At 40.8% G+C, this 26,815-nt stretch overlaps 1 protein-coding gene across 6 annotated transcripts in view; it reads left to right on the top strand.

Annotated features, from left to right (window-relative positions):
* LOC142486596 (leucine-rich repeat-containing protein 37A2-like) overlaps positions 1-26,815 on the top strand; it is a 176,660-nt gene that overhangs the window by 99,251 nt on the left and 50,594 nt on the right. For 5 of the 6 annotated variants that reach the window (XM_075585191.1, XM_075585192.1, XM_075585188.1 and 2 more), the window contains 2 exons: positions 26,429-26,481; positions 26,573-26,636. In XM_075585191.1, the coding sequence (XP_075441306.1) occupies positions 26,429-26,481; positions 26,573-26,636 (117 nt within the window). Of the gene's footprint in view, positions 1-21,960; positions 22,048-26,428; positions 26,482-26,572; positions 26,637-26,815 lie in introns of those variants that run through there. The other variant, XM_075585193.1, reaches the window with a different exon arrangement.

A 26,815-nucleotide genomic window follows, 5' to 3' on the forward strand; every position in this document is an offset into this window, starting at 1 on the left:
ACACGGAAGATACTAGATATGGCCTATCTGGAGGAATATCTAAGAGTCAATAGGATTCCAAGGGGTTTAAGGACGAGTAAAAAAACGTCCTTCGACTTAGAAGAAATCGAGTATACGGTCATGTGGGAAAGCATACTGGACACATGTGGCAGGGATTTAATGAAGCTATTGATCGAACATCATAAGTATTCCTTAGGAAAGATTGACGAAGAGGTCAATATTATCAAACTTAAATTAGAGCCACTAATGGAGCATCAAACTTTTCTAGATAGGAACAAAAAACTATCCGATGAGATCGATGTCCTTGAAAAAAACTTGGAGATCAGTAAAAATATAAAATTTAAAAGGGACAAGGAAGACTATGAAGAAGGTTTGAACAAAAGATGGGACAAAAGTGGTTGGAATAAAACTCAAGAGAGAGGTAGGGATGAGAGTGCACATACTCCAAGGAGATTAAGAACTCACTCAAATGATATGAAAAAAACTAAACAGGACACCACTGTAAGAGATCCCCTCCCTCCTCCTCCTCCCCCACCACCAAACAAGAAAGAAAAGGAGGAACGCATAGAAATGAATAGGAGAGATAGAGATAAGAGACCACAAGATAGGGGGGGACCTCACAATTACAGACCTTATTACCAAAGTAATCTATATCACCCAAGGGAGGATAGAAGATACGAACCAAGTGATAGGAGCTATCAACACAGGAGGGATTATCAAAGTCAGGAGAGATTTAGGGATTGGGAGAGAAAGCCTAATTATGAAAGGGAAGATAGGAGGGAAAGGGAAGATAGGAGAGAAAAACATCACTGGAGGGATGAAAAAGAGGACCGTAGAGATAGACGAGATAGATCAAGACAGAGGATGGAAGAGGAGGGGAAAAAGAGATATGCTAGCCGATCCCCAATGAAGAGTCCGGTATGGTAAAGAACAAAGCAAGGGACTGCTGTGTCTTTTTAGATCAAAGTCCCCCGCATTACCCACCCACACAGAACAAGTTCGAGATACTAACAGACAAGGGCACGGAAGAAAGACACAAAGGGAAAAAAAGAGAAAGAGAGGACAAAGAGGTAAAAGGAAGCAACCCAAAAAAGCCAACAAAGTAGGAGGAGTATTTAACATTAGTAAAGTTACACTCAATAAGACACAAGTTGACCTAATAGCTAGAGGCTTAAACTTTGCACCAGCTACAAAACCAAGCGCTTTTAGTATGTTTTTAGATGCAAATAAATTTTTACGACAGCTTACAATCAAACGTTTTTTCCTTAATAAGGATGCCCAAAGCAGGGAACTATTGGGAGTAATTCAGGACACACCATTAGCGAATAACACATCAGATGAATTTGTCCACTCAGAATTACGGGAAAGATCCAAATTCAATCCAAGTGGCAGCAAGGGACATTACCTGGAGGTATATCACCAACTAGTGTCAGACGACTTCGAAAAACTGACAGAAAATACGAAAAGGTTTAGAGATAATCTCAGTAGAGAGGAAAAAGAAGCCCTGAAAATTTTGATGGGAGATAGGTCCATCACCATCAAACCAGCCGATAAAGGCAGGGGTGTGGTGGTGATGGACACAGAATATTATTTACAGGAGGCAGGTAGGATTTTGGGGGATGAAAGGACATATCAAAAATTGAAGGGAGATCCAACAAAGAAATTTAAACAAGAACTGGATGTGATCCTTGATAGAGGGAAAAGTTTAGGAATACTTAATGCGAAGGAATGGGGATATATACGCCAGGAGAAACCCATCTTACCGGTTTTCTATTTTTACCGAAAATACATAAGTGCTTGGAGGCCCCCCCAGGGAGACCAATAATATCAGGTATCGGTTCACTCACGCAAAATCTATCTGAATATCTAGACATTTTCCTCCAAAAATATGCAGTTGCAGGTAAATCTTACCTAAAAGACACCACTCAGGTCCTAAATCTATTACAGGAGTTCAGTTGGCAGGACGATTACATATTCGCCACATGTGATGTCAAATCCCTTTATACATGCATAAAACATTTAGATGGCATTGAAGCAATATCAAGAGTGATGTCTAAGGATACACTTATCCAAAAGGAACAGTGCACTTTTATTTTAGACAGCATTAGTTTTATTTTAGGACATAACGCTTTTTGGTTTAATAACGATATATATTTACAACTTTGTGGCACCGCGATGGGGCCCCGGTTTGCGCCTAGTTTTGCCAACATTTTTATGGCAAATTGGGAGGAGAATACCATCTGGTCCAATAATCCTTTTGGCGCAAACCTGGTCTCTTGGCATTGCTACATTGATGATGTGTTGTTTCTATGGAAAGGAAGTGAGAAGCTATTAGGAGATTTTATTGACTATATAAACAAAAATGAGATCAATCTATAATTCATGTCGGAAAATAGCAAAGAAACAATTAACTTTTTAGACCTGACGATTTATATAGAACAAAATGAAATCAAAACGAAAACTTTCTTTAAGCCCACTGATGCCAATAATTTTTTACTGTCCTCAAGCTGCCACCATCAAAAGTGGCTCAACAATATCCCTTACGGTCAGTTTAGGAGGATCAAAAGGAATTGTTCAGATATCGAAATTTTCAATGAGCAGGCACTGACACTACAGGGGAATTTTTTGGAAAGAGGTTATCAGCCCAAAATTATAAATGCAGCAGTAAAGAGAACAGAATTAATTCCAAGAGGCGATTTATTAAAATCAAAAACAAAAGAGAAGAGCACCAGTTTTAACACAGCTTTTATAACAACTTACAGTATGGACGCAAATAGAGTAAGAGACATCGTGATCCAAAGAAAAAACCTGTCCTGCGCTTCACTGTTCAGCAAGTGCACCAGATGGTGTCAGCGTTATCATGTGGGCTGGGTAGGAGGGAGCTATTTGTGACCACTAGAGTGACCGGAGTATGTGGAGAAAGTAAAAAAGTAATAAAACCCTTACCTATGTCCCCACTCCGGTCTGGGTCCTGCTTGCCTCTGTTCTCCAGCTCCCGCGTGCAGCCTTCAGTAGAATTGCATGGAATGGATGGGCTCCGGCGCAACTGCGCATGACAGACTCCAAGAGGTCCCGGATGAATTCAGTAAACTTTATTGGCACAAGAAAACAATAGGGCTACACCACGATCTCCCCCTCTACGCGTTTCACCCTCTGAAATAGGGCTTCGTCTCGGAGTGGGGAGACGTGGTATATGCCTGAACATTTATAGTAAAAAGTCCGCAAAAACGGGTGAAGATTATTAACTCCTTCATGGAAAAATTGCACATAGCGACATGACATTATCATGCAGACAAATACAAAATACATATCTTTTATATAGAAGCCTGCATAGTGGGTTATATCTATAATAACCACATTTGGCTTATCTTATAGCAAGTCAATTAACATGAAGGTAACTTAAAAAACTGTTTGCAACATTTCAAAGTGGTGCTATGCCCCTGATCTTATTAATCCATTAATAAACATGCAGCCTCAAATCATTTAGTCTAGGTAAAGCATAATTTGATGCATATCACACTAGTATTAAATGGTAAGTAATAAATAGAAACTGCTAGTTGGAATCATAATATTATACAGGGGAAATAGCAAGAGAGAGAATTGGGAAAGGTAAGGGGGGGGGGACGGAGGGGGAAGGGAAAGGGAAAGAAAAGTAAACAAGGAAGAAACAGACACGGTGAATACCTAATAGAATATCTTAGTCAAATGATTACTCTATAATGTTAAAATTAAAATATGGAGAAAAAAAACGGCATATCGCAAAAACCTTATGAACAAGGAGATACATCTAATGTTATATTATAAGAAACATCGTAAATCCCATTCTATATTGAGTCCATTGGGTTGCAGGGTGTTCATTGCAAAAATCCAATGAGCCGCTCGTTGATACAAGATTTTGATCCGATCTCCTCCGCGAGGAGGTAAAGGAATATGCTCAATGGCTAAACATTGCAAAGAACTTACTGAACCCAATGGACAGGTGTTAAAATGTGAGGATACCGGATGCATCATATCATGATTACGTATAAGTCTCAAGTGCTCTAAGATGCGAATCTTAAGCACTCTGCTAGTAAGACCAACGTATTGTTTCTTACATCCACATTGTAATAGGTAAACCACAAAAGATGTCTGACAAGACATAAAGGATTTAATCTTAAAGTTACGTGTTTCATCACGGTTGGTAAAATATGTTGATTTTCTCATGAAGGAACAGATCTTACAATGACCGCATTTAAACGAACCCTGTAATTTAGGAAATAAGGATAATCTATTTTTCTTATGAGTATTGGGCTGTAACATACTTGGTGACAAAAGATTGTCTAATGTAGCCGCTTTGCGAAAGACTACACGAGGGCCAGTGCAAACCATTTTTTGTAGCAATGGGTCCAAGGATAATGTGGCCCAGTGCTTCTGAATTATTGATTTAATGGCATGGGCTTGTTCGCTGAAATTGGTAATAAAGTAGGGCACATCAGTGCCCTCAAAGTGCATACCTAGGTCAGATTTACTTACATTCATATTGATTAACAAATCTCTTTCAGTGCCCAGGCCTATTTCATAAGCTGTATCTAGGTCCTTTTTGGCATACCATCTCACCAGCCCTGTGTATAAAGGCATCAAGAGAGGAACAGTTCCGACGCAAGCGAAGGAACTGGCCCCTCGGGATGCCTCTAACCAGAGGGTGGGAGTGACAACTTTTAGCATGGAGTAATGAATTTCTGGCATTTTCTTTCCTAAAAATATCAGATTAGATTTTGTTATCAATATATAAATTGAGATCAAGAAATTGTATTTGATACATATCAAACACATGTGTGAATCTGAGATTTAATGTGTTGTCTGCCAGATAAACAAAAAACTTTTTAAGGTCCTCCTCCCCACCATTCCAGATCATAAGCAGGTCATCTATATAGCGCTTGTAGAACGCTATATGATGCCTGAAAGGATTAGAATCTCCAAACACGTGGGACATCTCCCACCAACCCATAAAAAGGTTGGCATAGGAGGGGGCAAACGAAGTCCCCATAGCTGTCCCACGTGTTTGGAGATAAAACTGACGATCAAAGAGAAAGTATTTGTGAGTGAGTGAAAATCTGATGCTGAAAGGCAATGTGTGCAGGGGAAAGAGAAGAATAATCAGTGAGAAAGAAATCCACAGCTGTGAGCCCATGGTCATGGTGAATAATATTGTAAAGAGAAGCTACATCCAGTGTGAACCAGATGTAGTGTGAGTGCCATGTGAAAGGTGCTAAAAGTGATAAAACATGCTTAGTATCCAAAATGTGTGAAGGTAAAGTGTGCACAAGTGGTTGTAAAAAGTGATCTATGTATTGAGAAAGGTGCTCTCCCAGGGATCCAATACTAGAGATGAGTGGTCTGCCAGGGGGTGAGTGGAGTGTTTTGTGAATTTTGGGGAGGTGATGAAAGATGGGTATGATGGGATCTGGAGTGGTGAGGAAGTCTCGCTCAGTGGGTGTGAGAATCTGTAAAATCTCACCTTCATCCATAAGGTCAGCAAATTCTCTAAGGAATTGAGGGGTCGGATCGCTGGCAAGGGCTTCATACGCCTCTGGATCACCAAGCTGCCGCTGAGCCTCTGACACATAATAATCCCTGTCGAGAACCACCGTTGCGCCCCCTTTGTCAGCTTTTCTAATAAGAATAAGATCTTTATCAGCAAGTGATCTAATGGCCGCCCTTTGATCTAACGTAAGATTATCAACATGTGATCCATATAATCTGGATCCTTTATCCCCCACTCCCTTTGCAAGAAGTGAAAGATCTCTTTCTATAGCTTTTTGAAAGATGTCAATATACTGCCCCTTCATATGGGAAGGGTAGACTGTAGATTTCTTTTTGAAACCCGAGTTGGTACTGCCCAGAAAATCTATAGGGTCATCTACCGTATTGTTTTCAGTAAAGAGATCTGTCAAATCTTGCTGGTAGCATTGATTTTGAAAGCCTAAGGAGATAGAAATAACGGTTAACGTCAAAAATTGGCAACATGGTGTTTTTGGTACCAATCCTAGAGGAAAAAAACCGTTTAAGAGTTAATTTGCGTGTAAATTTGTAAACATCCACCATGGTGGAGAAGAGGTTAAATTGTGTACTGGGTGCAAAGGATAGTCCAAGATGTAAGATAGACAATTCGGACTGTGTAAGTTCATACTTAGAGATATTTATGACGTTACTGTTCGTAATGTCTAGGGGCCTCATGCAGTAAGCGTTGATAAGGGAATTATCGCCATTTTATAGGCAAAATTGGGTTTGAGATTCAGTAAGCGCCGATAAGTGCTTGATTTCGCCAGGTTTCGGAGCCGATTATTTTGTTATGGCCTGCCGATAAGCCTGTTTTCGCCACTGATCGCCACTTTTTTAAATCGGCTGGATTCAACAAAAAAAAACAGCTTATCGGGCCTGATCGGCACTACGAAATTGAGATGTTATGGCCAATTTCTCCCGCCAACTAAAGTTGGCAGTTTGGAGGGGAGAACGATCGCTAAGGCTGCCGCAACGGCACTTAGAAAAAAAAAAACTTCTGTACATCAATGGAGTCAATGGAGCGGGGACGTATAACAGTATAGTACTGTTTACGTTTCATTGCTCACAATACAAACGTCATTTGCATTACAGTGTGGGGGCATTCCCTGCATTGTGTCACAGCTGACGTGTATTATTTGCATAACATTATACTTTGACATGTTTGCAGCATTTGCGGGTCACATTACTCATCATGTGATGATGTGCCAAGGGAAAATACTATACTCAACTCTTAAAGGAGAACCTCACATCATATCACACATTTTACTGAACTGAGCAACAATTATTTACATGATGTTACACATGACACACATGTCACACATACACAGTATATTCATCTTCCTTTACATTAAACAATGCTTGTAATGTGACACGCATCTTTAAACGTTCATGTACATCTGTCTTCTCATGTTTACATCTAGTTTTGGGTCCTCCCTATTTTCATGACGTCACTTATTGGACGCTCAATCACATTGCATGTTTACATTGTAACCGTAGCATTACAAGCACTTCAACCTAACTTATACACACATGTACAGTAATTCAGCATTGGGACACCTTGTTAACTCATTCTATACCAACTATCCTCCTTACAGAAATGCATGCATATGCACACGACTATTCATTGTTGTCAACATGTCACAATAACATGCCTAATTACACATGTTACACAAAACTTTTCCCACGTCAATCTCAGCCTTTTTGCCTAATTACATGACTGACTGTTGCGTTCACAAGTGTTACATGCATTGCACATGCAACTATTTATTTGCAAGCAATGTTTCTACAAAGGTTCACGTCACATCATTGCCAAATATCATCATTCCCTGCAGAATACACACAACAAATACTTATAACAAGAACTGCACACAGCTTGCCACAGAAGTACTTTATTATGTTAATGTAACACCTTGCATTTTACTATGTCACCTGACATCATCACATACCTATTTAAAGGACGCCCATTACCTGCTCATTCACAGCTACTCATTTCAAAATGTTGAGATTGTTTAGGAGACGGAGGAACATTCTTTTCTATGACATGCTTGATGATGAAGAGAATCATATAGGGCAAGGGAGGGACACACCGAGTGACAGTGACAGGGACAGTCACGCGGATACGACAGGGACAGGGAGAGGGACAGGCCGAGGGACAGGTAGAGGGACAGGAGATCAGAGGAGAAGACAGAGGAGACAAGTTGTGCCTCGTCCGCGTCTGTACAGGGAGAGAACCCTGTTAGATGGGATGAGTGAGGAGGAGATTGTAAGTCGCTATCGTTTGAGTTCAGCAGCAATCTTAGCTCTTTATCAGGAGATAAGGGGAGATTTAGATTTTTTCACAGCCAGAGGTCGTGCAGTCCCTGGGCTTGTTAAAATGCTGTGCTCATTACATTATCTTGCTTCCGCGTCATACCAGACAACTGTGGGCATAGTGGGCGGGGTCTCGCAATCTACATTCTCGCGGGCCTTGACCCAGTTTCTCTATGCACTCAATAGACGCGCTAGGAATTATATTCATTTTCCTACAGAGGCGACAGAGTGGCTGGAAGTCAGGACTGGCTTTTATAATATAGCAGGGATACCATGTGTGCTGGGTGCAATCGATTGCACACATGTTGCTTTGATTGCACCTAGTCAGAGTGAGCATGTGTACCGCAATCGTAAGCACTACCATTCACTCAATGTACAGGTGGTATGTGATGCGACGATGAGGATAATGCATGTGGTACCCAAATTCCCTGGTTCCAGTCACGATTCCTCCATCCTGAGGAACTCTTCAGTCTTCCATGCGTTCGAAGAGGGACATTTTGAACATGGTTGGCTGCTGGGTGAGTACACATTTACATGTTCTAACACAAAACACATTTTTATTTAGGAATGTTGGCATTGTACAATTTGATCACTAATGTCAGCTTATGTGTGCTCCATTCATTATAGGTGACTCAGGATACGGAATTAGGCCGTGGCTCTTGACTCCGGTGCTAAACCCTCAAACTGAAGCAGAGGACAGGTACAATGCAGCCCATATATCTACAAGATCTGTTATAGAGAGGACATTTGGCCTACTCAAGACCAGATTTAGGTGTCTGGACAGAACTGGTGGGGCTCTTCTATACAAGCCTCAAAAAGTGTCTGATATTATCCTTGCCTGTTGCATTTTGCACAATGTTGCACTGAGGCACAATGTACAGTCAGACCTAGCTGAGCCTGTGGTAGACGAGCATCCCACCCATGTAGCTGCTGAAAATGAACAAACAGCCAGTGGTGGCCAGACACGCCAGAATCTCATCAATTCATTTTTTTCTTGTAAGTAAAAACATATATGTTCCAAGTTCTACTTTTATACTTACATTATGTTATCTTAACAATAATGTTTTTTTATATACCCTTCTGGTAGGACACAGATGAATATGGGTTGCACACCTTTCTTCTCTCTGCTGTGTGCACAAAGGGATGTGGCACCGGTATGTTATTGTTGCACAGGTTATATAATCCCTCTTCAATTGTACTTTAGTTGTGTGTATGTGAATAAAACTGGGGTAACAAAGCACTAATATTTTAGCATTGTGTTGTTCCTTATGCTAACACAATACACATATTATGCCCATACTCATTCATGCTTCTAGTATGCTTACATACAATGTTATTGGTGCAGTGTAACATGTACATCCATATGATGTGTACACCAGCCTGATTTACATTTGGAATGTGATTAAATATACATGGTGTTGCACATTTAACACCAAATACACACTTTGCTGTGTTGTTTACGGTACTGAAGATGGCATGTCAATGTTTGCAATTGATATATTGTTCCTTTGCATTATAGGTATATCTCCAGTATGACTGATCATGGTATGTATATTTGCTGACATCTCTCATAAGATGTGCCTACATCAATCTTCCTATAATTATTTGAAGTCAAAACCCAACATATTGGTTTAAACACAAATGTTACATATATGTACTTTCTGTATCATGTATATGCATTTAGCTACTCTTGAGCTTTCATGTGCATTGTATTAGAAAATGATTACTCCCATTTCATCACATTTTATGTATGTTTCCTTATAAATTCCATTAATGTAATATAGAGGTGTTTGGAGACAAGGGGATAACTGTAGTTATTTCTTTACTTACGGGAGATCATTCATCACGGATGAAATTGACTGATCATAAAACTCCATGCATGAATGCCTGCAATCACAACAATGCGTACTACATCTTATATTTAGCAATGTTGGTGTTTTGTAATGCTAGGAATTAATAGTCAACATTAATTTAAATTTGTGACATGTGTATGTATAAGTCACACGTGTGTGGATGTGTCCTACATGTACCAAGTGTTAAACTGTTAACAGAGAAGACAAATTTGTCGCTAATGTTACTGTCATTTAGCATTTATAATTTACCAATATGACAATGTTGGTAATATTTTTGCAATATAAATCACGTCACTTCATCATTATCATGATGATAATTATCAAGTATTCTCACAATTGTAACGTCAATCACGTGCACATTAGCATAGACACACTTTGTAAGACAACTGTTTGTGTCTGTATCAATTTGTGTAGGATCCATGTATAACACCGACAAATGATAACACCAGCTTTATTATGGTAGCTTATATCATCATATTGACTATACTATGTATTTTTAGAACGTTTAATAAACACAGTAAACTATAGTTAGTTAGGTTAATGAAATATACACAGAAACGTACTTCATTACATTTTGTTGATGTCATAATCAACACATCATGCATTGTAGGGGACTACAACATCTGGCCAATAACATTATTTGCTACAGTCCCAAACCATTTTATCAACATACCCATGTAACAAGAGATTTTTAACAAGAAATGGCTAGTTGGTTGTAAGTGTCCTTTACATTGGGAGAAGGAGTGGCTCAGTGAGTAAAGACACACACTGGCACTGAGATTTTGAAGCAGGGGAGTCTGGTTCAATTCCCGGTGTCGGCTCCTTGTGACCTTGGGCAAGTCACTTTATCTCCCTGTGCCTCAGGCGGCAAAAAATAAATTGTAAGTTCCACGGGCCAGGGACCTCAGCCTGAAAAATGTGTCTGTAAAGCGCTGTGTACAACTAGCAGCGCTATACACTGGCGACACACTTTATTCGAGCTTGGCTAGTCCCACGAATTCAGGTATACCCGGGTGTATTGAGGTTTGTGACTGTTTTCTGCCCGAGTGCATTGAGTTATTTTCCAGGCAGGGATTGAAGCATTTTATTCCCGCTGGCTGCAATACTGCACAGTATATATATATATACTGCATTACAATTCATGAATTTATGCCATCTGGTAGACACGCGAAGCATTGCAGCCTATTAAATCCTAATCATTATCATTTAACAGATCAGCCGCCCATCAGCCAGGCACGAACCCAGGCTGGGAAGGCAAATGCAACGGGGCTTGTCAGAGGTGAGGAGTGGCGCATTCCAGGTATCTGCCAGGTACATACCGGGTATTTGCTCGAATAAAGTGTGTCGGTGCAGTACATGAACATGCTCATATTATAATTATTATTATTATTATTATTATTATTGTTACATAGTTTCGACAGTCATACGTTCCATTACACAATAGAATTCACAAATGTGTTAGCAGAGTGGGAATGGTTGTTATATATAAAACACACCATGCCATAAAATGATAGTAGTCATTAAAGAACACTCAATAAAAATTCATGAGGCACTGTTTTGCAACATCATTATGTTAATTAAGTGCTTATGCAATATAGGCATAAGGGTATCACATTTTTAATTGTTTGTTAATAAGCGCTGCAAGCAATATAAAATTAGTTCCATATGTAGTATAGTAGTCGGTGGCTCCTCCTCACAATCATCTCATATAAAGGTAGACTCTTCTGAAATCATACATTGATCCGATTGTATCTTCCCCGACATCTCTGAAATACAGCAAACACATGATGGTCAAATATGGCACCTTACTATATATGTATCCGTGACAACGCATTACACAGCTCTATATGATTGTGTACATACACACGTCACTCACTTATATGTTAGAAGTACAAGTGTACATCAGTATGTAATGTTTCTTTAAATTTGTAGCAGGCATAACTATGTATATGATGTGAACGTTGCCTGTATACTGAAAAATGTGCGCGCACATCTTAGTGTGCGCACGCACTTCACGCTTGGCTGCACTAACTGTTAGCGCATGCGCAAAACAAAGCGTACGTTGTGCGTTCAATACATCTTGAAAATACCATTAAACATAAAATCTTTATTTCAAATACAATGAATACGAAACTACATTCGTTCTAAACGAGTACATCTGTATTCTTTTTAAACAGACGTGTTTGGACAGAAAGGACGGCCGATAACACAATGCGCAAATGCAATACGTGTGACGTCATGTTAAACCAGCGTGAAACGCACGCTAACTCTCCTCCCACTCAATTAACATTCGGCTAACGCCCACTTTACGGCTACAAACACTGAGCCGCACACATGACACACTGCAGTTACCGTTACTATAACAAAACATGACAGCCAATAGGCTTTGAGGCGCGCACGTCGCTTGGGGGCGGGACTTACATCCGTAATCCTTTTTAAGGACGCCTTGGGCCATGACAAGGGTCCCACGTCATACGTGGTGGACCCGCTTTTAAATGTTGCATGATAACAAAACAGGTATGTGTTAGAGTTATTTTAAAATGTTGCTAATATGGTTAAAGGGATAGGAAAGTACGTATATTTATTCCGTCAGCAATGTGTACTACTCTTTCAGGTTATACTATATTGTATTCGGCAACAATTTCTTTGTGATCGCTACATGTTATGCAGTCTGCAATGTTACGCTGTATCCACGCATTGAAAGGGAAAATGGTGGTTAAAAAAAACAAAAAAAAAAAAACATTTAAACGCACAGTCAACGCATAACGGTTGTTATATTTACCATTCTTCTAGAATTAACTCTTCGTCTGGCTGCAACTGGTCGCTCCAGAAATGCAAGGCATTTTCATCCACGCTTGACCCACCCGCTGAATCCAGTATGACACACATCTCCTCCATGAAGCGCTCATAGGAATCGCCACTGCTTTCTTCAAACAATTGGTCGGGAGGTAGGTTCATTTCTTCTGGTTCCCATTCCAATGCATTTTCAGCTGAAAGGCTTGGTACATAATCATAGTACTTTTGTTGTTGTACAATGTGGGTTTCAGGAATGGAGGGTGCAGATATTGCAGCAGGTATCGATTCACACGGAACAGTAGTAGCGGATCCATTGCTATTGGCATTAGGAATAAATATGCCTTTCACAACAATATATGTGCCCTCTTTCAGGGTAAAATGCTTTTCCTGTGCAATCTTCCAGAAACCATAGGTGTGTTCTAGCTTATCCTGCACACGTTCAAAAAAGTCATTAGTTGATAAAGTGAATCTTATTGAGGAATTAAAATTCCGCGCATGCCTACGGTCTTTGTAATAAGGATATTTAGCTCAAATCAAATCATAGATTTGGCGTGTGCTTGCTTTGTGTCCGCGACTGTTTAAAATTGCTTCTGAAACCATGTACTTATAACCTAAAAGGGGATTCATATGGTTAACGAATTCATCAGCCATGTCAGAGTAGCACAAAAGATGTGTGCAGTTCTGTCTTCTTTGCTCATCAAAATGATTCTGCTCAATGGCTAACAAATTCCTGTGTTTCGTTTTCAAGGTCAACAAAAGTAACTACTTTTACTCCTTATTTCAAACGCCAATTGGATGTGTCCTTTTAATTGGTTTAAGTTTTGTGGTTAGTGATAGGCGAATGTGGGAAAAACATGTATCATTTTTTTATCTCGTTTGTGAAAACATTCCTACACTTATTTCAGTAACATTGAGTTTTCTAGAAAAATAACAAAGAGCACTGTGTGAAAATAGTGCTTAGACAGCCATATCAGTAAATACACACACCTGCAAAATGAAATGTTTTTTTCCCACATACTTTTCTGTGTGTATTTGAAAGTCTGGTTAACTACCTGTCTGCATGAGTTTAAATACGTGTGTATCTATATATATTTAAATATATCTCTCTCATAAAAATATATATATATATATAAAGTGTATATTTTACTATATGTATAGTGTGTGTGTGTGTGTGTGTGTGTGTATATATGTATATGTATATATATATATATATATATATATATATATATATATATATATATATATATATATAGTATCTTTTTTTTTTTTTTTTTTATATTGCAGGAGTACACACAACATATTGATGGCAGTAAGTAGGCCTTGTATGAAACCTATTTAAATGGTGATAAACATGAGTGAATTAAGTCATAAACATTTGTTTGCACCCAATAATGTTAGAGGCTCACACTTAGTATAGTTGTCAAACATTAGGCCTGTATTATTAAAATAGTGTGTTTTCACAAGGAAGCATGAAGTGTATGTTTTTTGTAAATACATCTATACCAGTTTAGATAGTACTATATATATATACACACACACACACACACACACACACACACACACACACACACACACACACACACACACACACACACACACACACACACACACACACACACACACACACACACACACAGTGTGTGTCTGTGTGTGTGTGTGTGTGCATATATCAATACATACTACATATATATTAGTATCAATTCAGAGATGTGCTTGAAACAAGAACACATAAATGATTAAAGGACAACATTACAATGGCCACCAAAGGTAAGTAATATTTAACACAAAATCCTGCTGTACACGTACAAGAAAGATGTTTGCAGTTAAATAGGTGCTTTTATAATTGCATGAAAATAATATGCACATGCAATGATTACATCAATTAACACACCCAAATGCAATGTTTTGCTGCAAAGTCAATGGCAGCTTCTCTAAACTTAGCAACTGGCTCCTGGTGGACCATTACTGAACAGACGATTAAAACATAAATATTTATAACACTATTCATTAATTAGGAGTGTTAACATTTCCATAACTTCACGTGTACAAGAACATACTTGAAAGTTTGGAAACAACACAGTCTTCAGCATACATACAATAGTAATTAGATAATCTGAAGTCAACAAAACAAGGCCAAAGACATATTTTGTGAATTTTAAAATTTATTTTTTTTGTTCCTTTTGCGAGCGAGTAACAGGCCTGCTTGTTGTCTCTTGAATTTTCCTTTTTCTTTTGCCACCAACTTTAGGCACAACAGAGCCACTTTGAGTGGCCTCTGGCGCTTCACGGGCAGGGCTTGTGGCCAGTGACTCACCTACAGGGCTTTTGGGCAGTGACTCACCTACAGGGCTTTTGGGTAGTGACTGTTCACCTACAGGGCTTGTGGCCAGTGACTCACCTACAGGGCTTGTGGCCAGTGACTCACCTACAGGGCTTTTGGGCAGTGATTCACCTACAGGGCTTTTGGGCAGCGATTCACCTACAGGGCTTTTGGGCAGCGATTCACCTACAGGGCTTTTGGGCAGCGATTCACCTACAGGGCTTTTGGGCAGCGATTCACCTACAGGGCTTTTGGGCAGTGACTCACCTACAGGGCTTTTGGGTAGTGATTGTTCACGGACAGGGCTTGTGCCCACTGACACATGTGAGCAAGTTGATAGACACTGCACAAGTGATGGTTGGTCTGTTTCATGTGTGTCTTGTTTTGTTTTTGTCGCCTCCTTTGTAGGTGTCTGCTGCTGAATTTGTACAGATGGCAGCGGTAGGATGTCATCAGGAACCTGCACAGCAATGTCTGCTACTTGACCGGTAACATTTGGGCCTGGTGAATGAATATCAGATGAATGTGGTGAAAACTGACCTGCATGAACAGATCCTGCCTGTGAGGTGTTGAATTGTGGTACATTAGTCATTCTCCAGTAATTAGCTTGTGTTTGCTGAACAACTAATGCTTCGAATGAGGTGTTGATTTTTTGCAACTGTTTAGGCACTTCAATGAAGACTCTGTGGAGATGTGCCAATTGTGAAACTGTTTCTTCCTGCAGTGCAATCATCCTTTCCAGCACTGTCATCAGGTCAGAATGGCGACGATTTTCTGCTTCCACAATTTTTCCCTCAGAAGCTACAATTGCATCATATGTGGTATTTGCTGGACGTTTTGGCGGTAAAACAGTTTCAATTGGAACCTCTTCATGGTCACTTGCTTGTATTTGTGTGTCTATGGCGGCGGCGGCGGCATCATCATCATCATCATCATCATCATCATCAAAATCCTCTTCATCATGTTCTACAAATAAATGTACACATTATTAAATGGCATGTTAATCTCTGCTGTGTTACTATGTAATTGTACTGTGTCATAAGTAACAACTAACATGTTTCCATACGTTTTATAACCTCACATTAAAAACTACCTTGACTTAAGAATAATGTTTGGACTCAGTATGAAATATGAGTGAATGAAAACTTGCTGTAAACTCACAACTCCTACATGATAGTTAACATCACTAACACAATACAAGTTGCCTTACACTTCATTTTCACTGACACTAAGTAATCCTATTTAAAGAAGATGTGCAAAACAAATAATGAACATGACAACATAACATATAGAAGAGCACATATTATATGGCCACCAACTGATACACTCACCTTCTAGGTGTGTTGAGCTGGCTGACCCAGGTGAAGACACTTGTTCAGTCTCAGGTGACACATGTCCTTCAGGGGCAACTATATATAACAATAACATAAGTTTTACATTTACATGTGTAAATATTGAACAAACAGTTATTGTATGTTCTGTATTTATGAGTACCTAACAGCATCATTTCCTTAACCCAAAATGTGTGTGTGAAAGTGAACATAAATAGTTGTAATAACAATGTGCATGCCTGTGTACTTAGAACTTTTGAGTTCCCTAACATAAAACATACTATGTTCCTGCAGTAATGCGTGAGGATAAATAGATAAAATTAGTACATAAAAATCATATGTTGTGTAGTGATATCAGTATCATAATGTACATAACTATCATGAGATGACCATTCACAATGGTTATCATGAAGGTGGTCATATTGCAAAAAGTGTTGTTTTTGGTAGAGGATATGTGTGGTACATTAATATAAGATGTGGCACACATGAATGTGGCTGTGACTAAACAAGACAACACATGCAGTGTGTGATAATGTGTCGTTGATAGTAGTAGTTCAACTATAGATATGAGTGAACTAATGTGTGACGTACGCTTTGATAAGTAATGAGTTGTTGGGGCATTTAGTAGCTAAAGTGAAGCTTTCAAATGAGTGTGATTAACTTCAGTTGTGCTAGTCAGGTTGTAAGAACGGTATTCCCTTCCCCAAAAAGCCTAATCAGCCACACCTTTCAATTACTTGAAACAGGTGAAAATGGTGTGAACTAAGTTGACCCTAAAATGAGGCTGCAATTAGTGTGTGTGCTGAACCCCACCCCCTCTGTTGAAGTGTATGCTGTGATGAGATATTAATTGCAGCTGCTTTAACACAATGGTAGATGAGCTAAATAGTCGTGTGCAGTTTTTAAGTTATGAAAACAATGACATAAAATATGATACGTGTGCCTCATTATGCTGTCTGTATATGACTTAAAGCAAAAATGGACCTTTTCATAAACAACTATAGATGTGTTAGTGCAAGTGATGTTTGTAGGCCGTTGCATGCAATATATTTGATGCATGCTTAAAATAGGCAGTAATGTCATGTTTGTCGGAGTAAAATAAATAAAATACACAATAATATTATACATATTTCTGTTCTGTACCTGTAGCTAGTAATAATTTCTGATTAACATGTGTTACACATGTGTACTACCCTGTTGTTCCCCATCTTCGCCCACCATCAATTGCTTCCACTGCAGCAATGCATTTTGGGAATTCACATGTAAATGAGCACGCAATGGCACGTGCTATATTAGTTACTGCTTTTAGTAGGACTACAACATATATGTCTATTTTGAGATATATATATATACAGAATCAGACATATACATATATAGATGCAGGTATGCTTATATTGTGAAGACAGTATAAAAAGCAGTGTAACTATGCAAAATAACTGTAAGCAACGACACGCCTAGTACAGTAATATTTCTCACCTGGTGGAAATTGTGAGGGGTAAATTCCTATATCACGGTCACCAGGTAAGCCTTCCACGACGACAGGAAGTAATTTTGCCCGAAGCAGCTCCTCTAATGGACTTAATATGAGACGTTGTGGTGTCGGCCCACCTCCAGTGCCAGTAGCATGCACGCGTTGGTGTTGTATTTTCTTTTTCAATTTGGACCTAATATCATCAAATCTCTTGTGACAATTCCGCTTGTCCCTCACATGATTCCCACATGCATTGACACCAATGACTATTGTGTCCCACATTTCTTTTCTGCTTGCTGAACTTGTCCGCCCTTGAAAAACATATAAAATATATGAGGTAAATGATTAATAATAGAAGCACCAGTTTCCTACACTGCTAGCTGTTCCAAGAGATAGCAAACATGCTGTTTTATGTGTAATATGTGAAGCACATGAGCATTCACTACTAAACCTATACATGTAAGCAAGGTTGCATTCATATTGTATGCAGTTATGGCAAATTGACCGCCTGTGTTTATTTGTCCTTGTAAGGCATGATAAAAAGCTGTGTTTCCAGACTAATTAACATAGAAAGATATTCTGAACCCATATTTGCATATGAACAAAACTCAGATGACCTAGGATCACATGTATTTGAATAATAAATGTAAAGGTACACTTACCTAGTAAATGTCCATATATACTGTCATAGTGCTCCAGAATGCCAGTGACAAGAGCTGTATTTTCCTGGTCATTGAAGCGAGGATTACGTGGCTTTTCCACACGTTTCTTCCGAGCAGGTTTAGGGTCAGAGCTTGGCTGGTGCTGACTGGACTCTCCTTCTTCCAATGGAAGAGCCTCCAAAAGCTGCCCACCAGCAAGCACGCCACCACCAGACACCCCATCAGCAACTGCGCCACCAGCAGCACTCACAGCACCAGCACTCCCACTCCTAGCACCAGCACTCCCACTCCTAGCACCAGCACTCCCACTCCTAGCACCAGCACTCCCACTCCCAGCAACAGCACTCCCACTCCCAGCAACAACACTCCCACTCCCAGCAACAGCACTCCCACTCACAGCAACAGCACTCCCACTCACAGCAACAGCACTCCCAGCAACAGCACTCCCAGCACCAGCACTCCCACTCCCAGCACCAGCACTCCCACTCCCAGCAACACCACTCAGTGCACCAGCAACATCACTCCCCTGAACAGTACGTTCACTCCGACGCGTACTCGCACGAGTAGCACTCCCACTCCCACCAGCATCACTCTTCCCACGCTTTGCGGGCATACTTCCAGCACTCACAATAAACAGACAACTAATGTACAGCCAATCACACGAAACACTTCCACATATAAAACAAGACAAAGATGTAAACAAAACAACAATGGACAAAGCTCACCCAATACACAACAAGTCTCTCCGTCAATATGCAAATGTTCAATCAGCCAGCTCTGTGCGTCTCTCTCTCTCTCTCACTCCCAACAACACAGAGAATGATTAGCAGTACACGTTGCCTTTAAATATGGCGCGCAATCCAATACATGCTTGTTTCGCCTGATTCAGCAAGATTTGTGATTGGGCAACCTATCAGCACCCCGCCACGCACGCCGATACACCTGTGTGTGATCGGATAATCATCGTGAGAGTGGGCGGATTTGTTTTCGGGTTGATTTTGAATGTATTCGGCACTTACTGCATACGGAGAGGAAAAATCGCCATTAACATGACTAATCGGTAAACTTGCCGATTTCACTTAATCGACGCTTACTGCATGAGGCCCTAGGTCTTTAATCTCTTTGACGGCTTCCCACTGTACATTTTTCCTTCTGCCTCTTCGTGTCTTTCCCCATTTTTTAGAGACTTTTGATTGGCCGCTCTGCTCGGATGAATCGTCTCACTGGATGCAGCATTGTCCTCTCCGGATGATGGACAGAAGTCGCTATCAGAAAAGGAGAAAGAAACTGCATGGGGTGTTAGTTCATTATCTTTTGAACCCTTAAGGATGGATTTATTGCCACTTCCCTCTTTATAGGATTTCTTTGATCTCGGTTTACTCTTATTTCTAGAGGATAGTTTTTGCCATATGTAAATTTGGTGTGCCTCATAATCAGCTTTATCCCTCTCGAATTTCGTTTGTTTGTTTAGCATGATGGTTTTTTCCTGTTTGTTCAATTTGTTGGCTATTTTAGAATCAAGTTCTTTGAAATTCTCCATATGGGAAAAAGCTTGTAATTTCTTTTGTAATGCTGCCACTTGTTTGGACACAGCCTTATTTTCTTGAGCTTTATATTGTATAATAAGGTCCATTAACTTAAACGAACAGTCATTAAGAATGAGGCACCGCTGTCGTTCAAATTCTCCATTGACAAATCCAAAAGATGGTGCTTTTGTGTGGCTCAGATTCACACATGTGTTTGATATGTATCAAATACAATGTCTTGATCTCAATTTATATATTGATATTGATAACAAAATCCAATCTGATATTTTTAGGAAAGAAAATGCCAGAAATTCATTACTCCATGCTAAAAGTTGTCACTCCCGCCCTCTGGTTAGAGGCATCCCGAGGGGCCAGTTCCTTCGCTTGCGTCGGAACTGTTCCTCTCTTGATGCCTTTATACACAGGGCGGGTGAGATGAGGGACAGATTTCTGGCGAGAGGGTATGCCAAAAACACCCTGCAACCCAATGGACTCAATATAGAATGGGCTTTACGATGTTTCTTATAATATAACATTAGATGTATCTCCTTGTTCATAAGGTTTTTGCGACATGCCGTGTTTTTCTGCATATTTTAATTTTAACATTATAGAGTAATCATTTGACTAAGATATTCTATTAGGTATTCACCGTGTCTGTTTCTTCCTTGTTTACTTTTCTTTCCCTTTCCCTTCCCCCTCCGTTCCCCCCACCCCCCACCCCCACCATTCTCTCTCTTGCTATTTCCTCTGTATAATATTATGATTCCAACTAGCAGTTTCTATTTATTACTTACCATTTAATACTAGTGTGCTACAGTATGCATCAAATTATGCTTTACCTAGACTAATTGATTTGAGGCTGCATGTTTATTAATGGATTAATAAGATCAGGGGCATAGCACCACTTTGAAATGTTGCAAACAGTTTTTTAAGTTACCTTCATGTTAATTGACTTGCTATAAAATAAGCCAAATGTGGTTATTATAGATATAACCCACTATACAGGCTTCTATATAAAGGATATGTATTTTGTATTTATCTGCATGATAATGTCATGTCGCTATGTGTAATTTTTCCATGAAGGGGTTAATAATCTTCACCCGTTTTCGCGGGCTTTTTACTATAAATGTTCAGGCATATACCACGTCTCCCCACTCCGAGACGAAGCCCTATTCCAGAGGGTGAAACGCGTAGAGGGGGAGATCGTGGTGTAGCCCTATTGTTTTCTTGTGCCAATAAAGTTTATTGCATTCATCCGGGACCTCTTGGAGTCTGTCATGCGCAGTTGCGCAGGAGCCCATTCATTCCATAAGAGACATCATGAGAAAACATTGGCATGTGGTTCAGAAGGACCCCATTTTAAAAGGACATATCCCAGATATACCTAGAGTAATATTTAGAAAAGCACCATGCATTAAAGCTAAACTAGCACCTATCACATTCAGGAAAACTAAAACAATGAATGAAAAACAGTGGTTACCCCCCCGGTAGGCTTTTTTTGGATGCCATGATTTGTAAGGCATGCAAACAGGTGACAAAGGGGGACAAGATAGCTTTTAGTTCAAACACTACTAAAGAGGTTTTTAAAATAAAACAAATGATAAATTGCCGTACTGAATATGTTGTCTACCTGCTTGCTTGCCTCTGTGGACTCCAATACGTGGGCCGCACTTCAAGACCATTAAGGGTCCGAGTGCTGGAGCACATGGGCAACATACGCAGGCAGGTGATGACACACAGTGTATCCAGGCACTTTAGTCTGTGCCATGGAGGAAATCCTGAAGGCCTGAGCTATAAAGGAATCGAGAGAGTAGATCCACACTGGAGGGGTGGGGATAGACTCCAGAAACTTTGCCAACGCGAGACATACTGGATCTACAAATTGAAGACTCTAACCCCGAAAGGTCTGAATATAGATATAGACCTCGGGGCCTTCATTTCGATGCCAATATGTTTCGCAACCATAGGGGACACTAGAATTTGTTTTAGGCTGTTACCCTTAATATTTGAATCAAAGTCTTTAAGTTTTATTAGTTTTATCATATTGTATTGGAATTGAACTTTCTTGGATATTAACATTAGATATATTATCAACAATTTTTTGCTTGCAAATATACTGATTTTATTCTCTTTGCTATGATCTTTTTCAGATGACCCCAACTATCAGAATAAACTGTGTGGGTTATTTACCATACATATGTATGCATTTGCACAAGGTTTAATTGTTTATTATCTTAATGCTTTATCGTTTTAAAATATAAAATATACTTCAGTGATTTGACTATGAACTGTGATAACCTGACTTCAATGTTCTTATGATTTTAAGTTGTTTGTATAAAATTGTAATAGTTAGCTATATATGTTCTATAACTGTAACTATAACATGTATTTGTTATCAGTAGATTAATGCCCTGACCATCTTCTTTGTACATTTAAGCATGCCACTTCACTTTGGATTATGTATCTCTTTGGGATTTTTTTAAAGCAGAATTCAGCACATTAGAAACTCGATTCCTCGTTCAGAGTTTCTTTTATACACGTTTTTAATCTAAAACTTTATTGTTACCACTATCAAAGCAGTAAGTTGACAATGTGACAACCAATTTGTTGAAATTCGCACAAGTATAACAATTGTGCGCTTATGATTCTACGCTTTTCCAATATAAAAAGCTTAATTGGATTCGTGACAAAGTTTGATGGGAGTCACTCGGGGAAAGGATTGTATTGGCTGGCGCTTGCCTATGTATTGCTATGAGCCCTGCAATACCTTTCTACAGAGCCTGAGGAAGCCCAGAAAGGGCGAAACGCGTTGCTACAATCCCCGAGTATTTTGAACCATTTCGGCCACCTCAGGAGCAGAAGATAGGAGCGCAACACAACACCCGGACGCAGAGAGTTAGCTGCGCACCTAAACACCCTGCACAACTATCCTAAAAGACTGGCTGCTTTCTATTCTTTCAGCTCTCATGTCGCTTTGAGTGAGCGCTTTTTTAAAATTTTGTACTGTGATTTTGTGCATTGTTTTTTTAGTTTTTATTAAAGATCATGATTACTCCATCTTGGATTCACTGTGTTAATATCACACTCAGAGTGATCCCTACTTAGGCGATGCTATTGGATATCTAAAGAGGGAGGAAGAGAAACCAATCGTAGTGTGTACTCACACGTGGCCGTGTGAGTAATTTTGTTATACCCTCACTCACAACCTATTTCCCATTATTTATTTTGGAAACAGCAGGGGCCTCATAGGATAGCTCCCCAAAGAGGCGTAATTAAAGATACTTCCCTCAAGAGTATTCTCACACTTGCCCGTGTGAGTGTTTGCAGTACTTTTCTGCATTTGATTTATTAAACCATCGGTTTCAGTGATTGTCATACCGTAGTTTAATTGTCCCTTACAATCTGTTTTGTACTCCATTTATGCACCGAGGGCAAGACCGCAAGCCAGTTTCATAGAAAGATCGGAGAAGCCATCTTTTGGACCAAAGGAGAAGAAAGGATCGCATAAAAAAGATACAGAAGATAAAGAAGTAAAGTAAAGAAACCTTGATGTGACACCATTTACACAAGGCAGTGTAAGTGTTTATGTTATTCCACACTTCACCATAAACAATGGTCTAGGATCACATGTCCTTGAATTTAATCAAAGTGTTTTAAGCATTCATATTATCCCTCAGCCTGTGCTCCCCCTGTTCTTCTTGTATTCCTGTACCATTAAGGATCCTGGATAGGTCCTTTTGGGGTCTTGAGCCGCAGGAAGAGAGTTTGAAGTAGATGGGAACCTTATATACCCTATAAGGTTGTTTTGTTCTAAAAAGAACTTTTTATTTTTCCCATACATATAATTCCGTGGTAGCACCCGGGCATTTTCTATCGCCATGGTACACGGTAGGCAGGGTCGATAGATTGTAAGAAACGAAATCCAGACTGGCAAGGACCACAACAGGAGACTCCGCAGGAACAACATCTGCAGATGAGGGCCACTGGAGAGGCAGGGTACCGGACCAGTCACTGCGCGGATTGTGGAGTTGAAGCAAAGGCAATCCTAAAATAATTTGCACTGTGGGAGATTGAAAAATATCGAAGATGATTACCTCCTTATGATCATCACCAAGGTCAATGTAAGTGGAATAGACTCCCAAATAATAAATGCCGGCTGGAGTGGTCGACCGTCGATGGCTTCGAGGCCAATGGGGCTCTTCCTTCTTACCATGGGAATTTGATTTTCCAATGTAAACTTCTGGTACAGGAAATTACCGCCCGATCCTGAATCGACGAAAGCTTCAACCTTCAGAAAAAGGTTCGGACCCTCCAACGTGGCAGGAAGCAGAAACTTCTTTGGGAGAGCTTTGGGAGTAGAGGGGCAAGGAGAGGCAGTACCCAGTAGAAGCCCCTCTAGCTTTACTGGGTGTGCCTGTTTCCCGGCTTCAGGGGACAATTCTGGAGATGATGTTCCAGAGAAGCACAGTAGAAGCAAAGTCTACTATTCAGGCGACGCTGCGCTCTCTCCGTTGACCGAAGTTGTTGACTGCCAACCTGCATCGGTTCCGGCGATTCCAGTGCCAGGAGAGGTGTTGTAGGCGACCAGTGAGAAACAACAGAAGAAGAAGAGCGAGAACAGTGCCTTTTGTGCCGTCGTTCCTGAGTACGCTGATCCATGTGTACGCTCAGGGTGATCAACTCCTCCAGGGAATAAGGCCTGGCATGCGTAGCTAGGTCATCTTTCAACGTATCTGAGAGTTCGTGCCAGTACGCGGCGGTGAGAGCCTCATCATTCCACTGGACTTCAGCGGCCAGCGTACGGAACTAAATGGCGTATTTGGCAGCTGATCTTCGGGCCTGAGAAATGTGGAAAAGAGAGAAGGCGGCTGTCTCTCGCCATGCAGGAGTATCAAACACAAGTTGAAATTCACGTCTGAAGAGAGAATAATCTTGCGTTATTTCGGTTTTGCGCTCCCATAGGGGGGAGGCCCAAGCGAGAGCATCTCCGTTGAGCAAGGCGTATACATATGCTACTTTAGCACGACCAGTGGGAAACAGAGAGGGGGACATGTCAAACTGCACCTCACATTGGTTTAAGAAACCGCGGCAGGCGAGGGGGTCCCCATCGAAGCGATTCGGAGAGGGAATCCGAGGCCAAGAGTTGGCGTAGGTTGTAGCCACCGGTGGCGTAGGAGCCATGGGGCTCTCTTGAAGGGAAAAGTTGGCCATTTGCATGGAAACAGTAGACAGCTGGTTACTGACAAATTATAAGGCCTCTATGGAAATACTTGAACCCACCTCAGGGGGTCTGCGTTTGTTGGGCTCTGCATAATGTCACGCCTGTATGCCCGCAGACCTGGCAAGACCCCAGTACTGATGTGGGAACGGTATTACACCACACACCCACAGCAGTGGGAGCTAGACTGGAGTGTGGTATAGCTTTGCTGGGCCTGTAGAGAGAGTGGTTAATGATACTTGCAACGTCTGTTGGTGTAATCGTAAGAATGGTCGTATCCATGTGCCAATGTCCAGGGGTCCAGAGAGTAGAGTCGTCACGGTACAAAGCCAGGTCCAAGGATTCCAGAGGTCAGCAGGTAGAGTTCGTAGCAAGGTTCAAGGGGTACAGAGAGCAGGGTAGTCCAGGACAAGCAGGGGTCAAAGCCAGGGAAATCCAAAGTAACACAGGAGCAGGACACAGCAGGGACGTAGGAGGAGCACAGCATAGGTCAGCACACACAGGGAAACAGGAACTATGCAGAGTAACGATAGAGAGGACAGACAGGGATTATAAAGGGAGACACACCAATAGGAGAGAGGGGAGGAGTAGAGAGAGAAGTGGGAGACAACAGGGATAGGTCCGGGAGAGAAGAGGAGGAGACAGAAGGGGCAGTCAAGGGAATGGCCTGAAGGGACTGGGAGGAGGAGTCAGGAGCGTGGCAGGCCTGATAAGAGGAGCATGAGAGGAGGAACCAGAAGGGTGACAGGACCCAGACGAGGAGCGTGTGCGCGCGACCTCCGCAAGTTGAGGGAGCGCGCGCACAAGCCGCGTCACCAGGCGCGCGGAGCAAAGCGCCATGGGTACCCTGATGGAGGAGGGCAGAGGAGCGGACAGAGCCGCCAGGGAAGGTGAGGCACTGGCCGCGGGCATAGCGGGTGTCTGGGAGTGGGAAGCATCAGTGCAGGGGCTCGGGGACCGCGGGGGTGCACGAGACCTGCGGGACATGCGCTGAGGCAGTGGAGCAGTGGGAGAAGTAGACGGAACAGGAGAGGAGTGGGAAAGGGTAGAGGGATTGGAAGGAGATGGGACAGAGGGAGAGACAGAAGGGGAAGGAATCCCCTGAACCGTCACACATAGTTTTGTAAGGAAAAGGTTACAGCAAAATCCAGGAGAGGATTCCTTGCAAAGTGTTACAGGTGAGAGCTACCGATAAAGAACATGATGATTTAGGTATTTGCAGCATAAAATTCATTATTAATATCGATTTGACTCAGCAGTAAGGGTTTATTCTATATCTGTAAAAGCAACCAGTCTGCCATATTTCCTGTCGAAATTGACTTAATTTGGGAATTTCCTCCGAAACGGCCCGATAGAGGATATAGAATAAGTCCCCAAGTACTGTATATTTGTCCCCCCAGATTCGCTCCCAAAGATCAACATCACATCCAGATGGTGAAGGGAAAGGTTTAGGGTAAGAGATTTATTAACATTTTTAGATCAGTCATTTTTTCTTCTGAGTTTTTTCAATTTATTTAACTTTTTTTGTATTGACTGTTTCCTAGATTTTTGCAAAAAACGACTAAATCCTTACTTACTGGGAAGAAGCCAACAGAAGAGAAGCCAGAGGTAACTTCTCCGAATAGTCCCCATAATAATGATGGGTCACATTTAGTAACAAAATATCCTTCTCATTACTTACGCAGGAAGTGTGAAATTATCTAGAAGCCTCCAAATATGCTGATCTTTAATCAAATGTGGATATATGTGCATGCTCACACACAGTATTGATCTCTAACGCAGTTGGT

This window comes from Ascaphus truei, unplaced genomic scaffold, assembly GCF_040206685.1.
Source record: "Ascaphus truei isolate aAscTru1 unplaced genomic scaffold, aAscTru1.hap1 HAP1_SCAFFOLD_97, whole genome shotgun sequence".
NCBI lineage: Eukaryota > Metazoa > Chordata > Amphibia > Anura > Ascaphidae > Ascaphus > Ascaphus truei.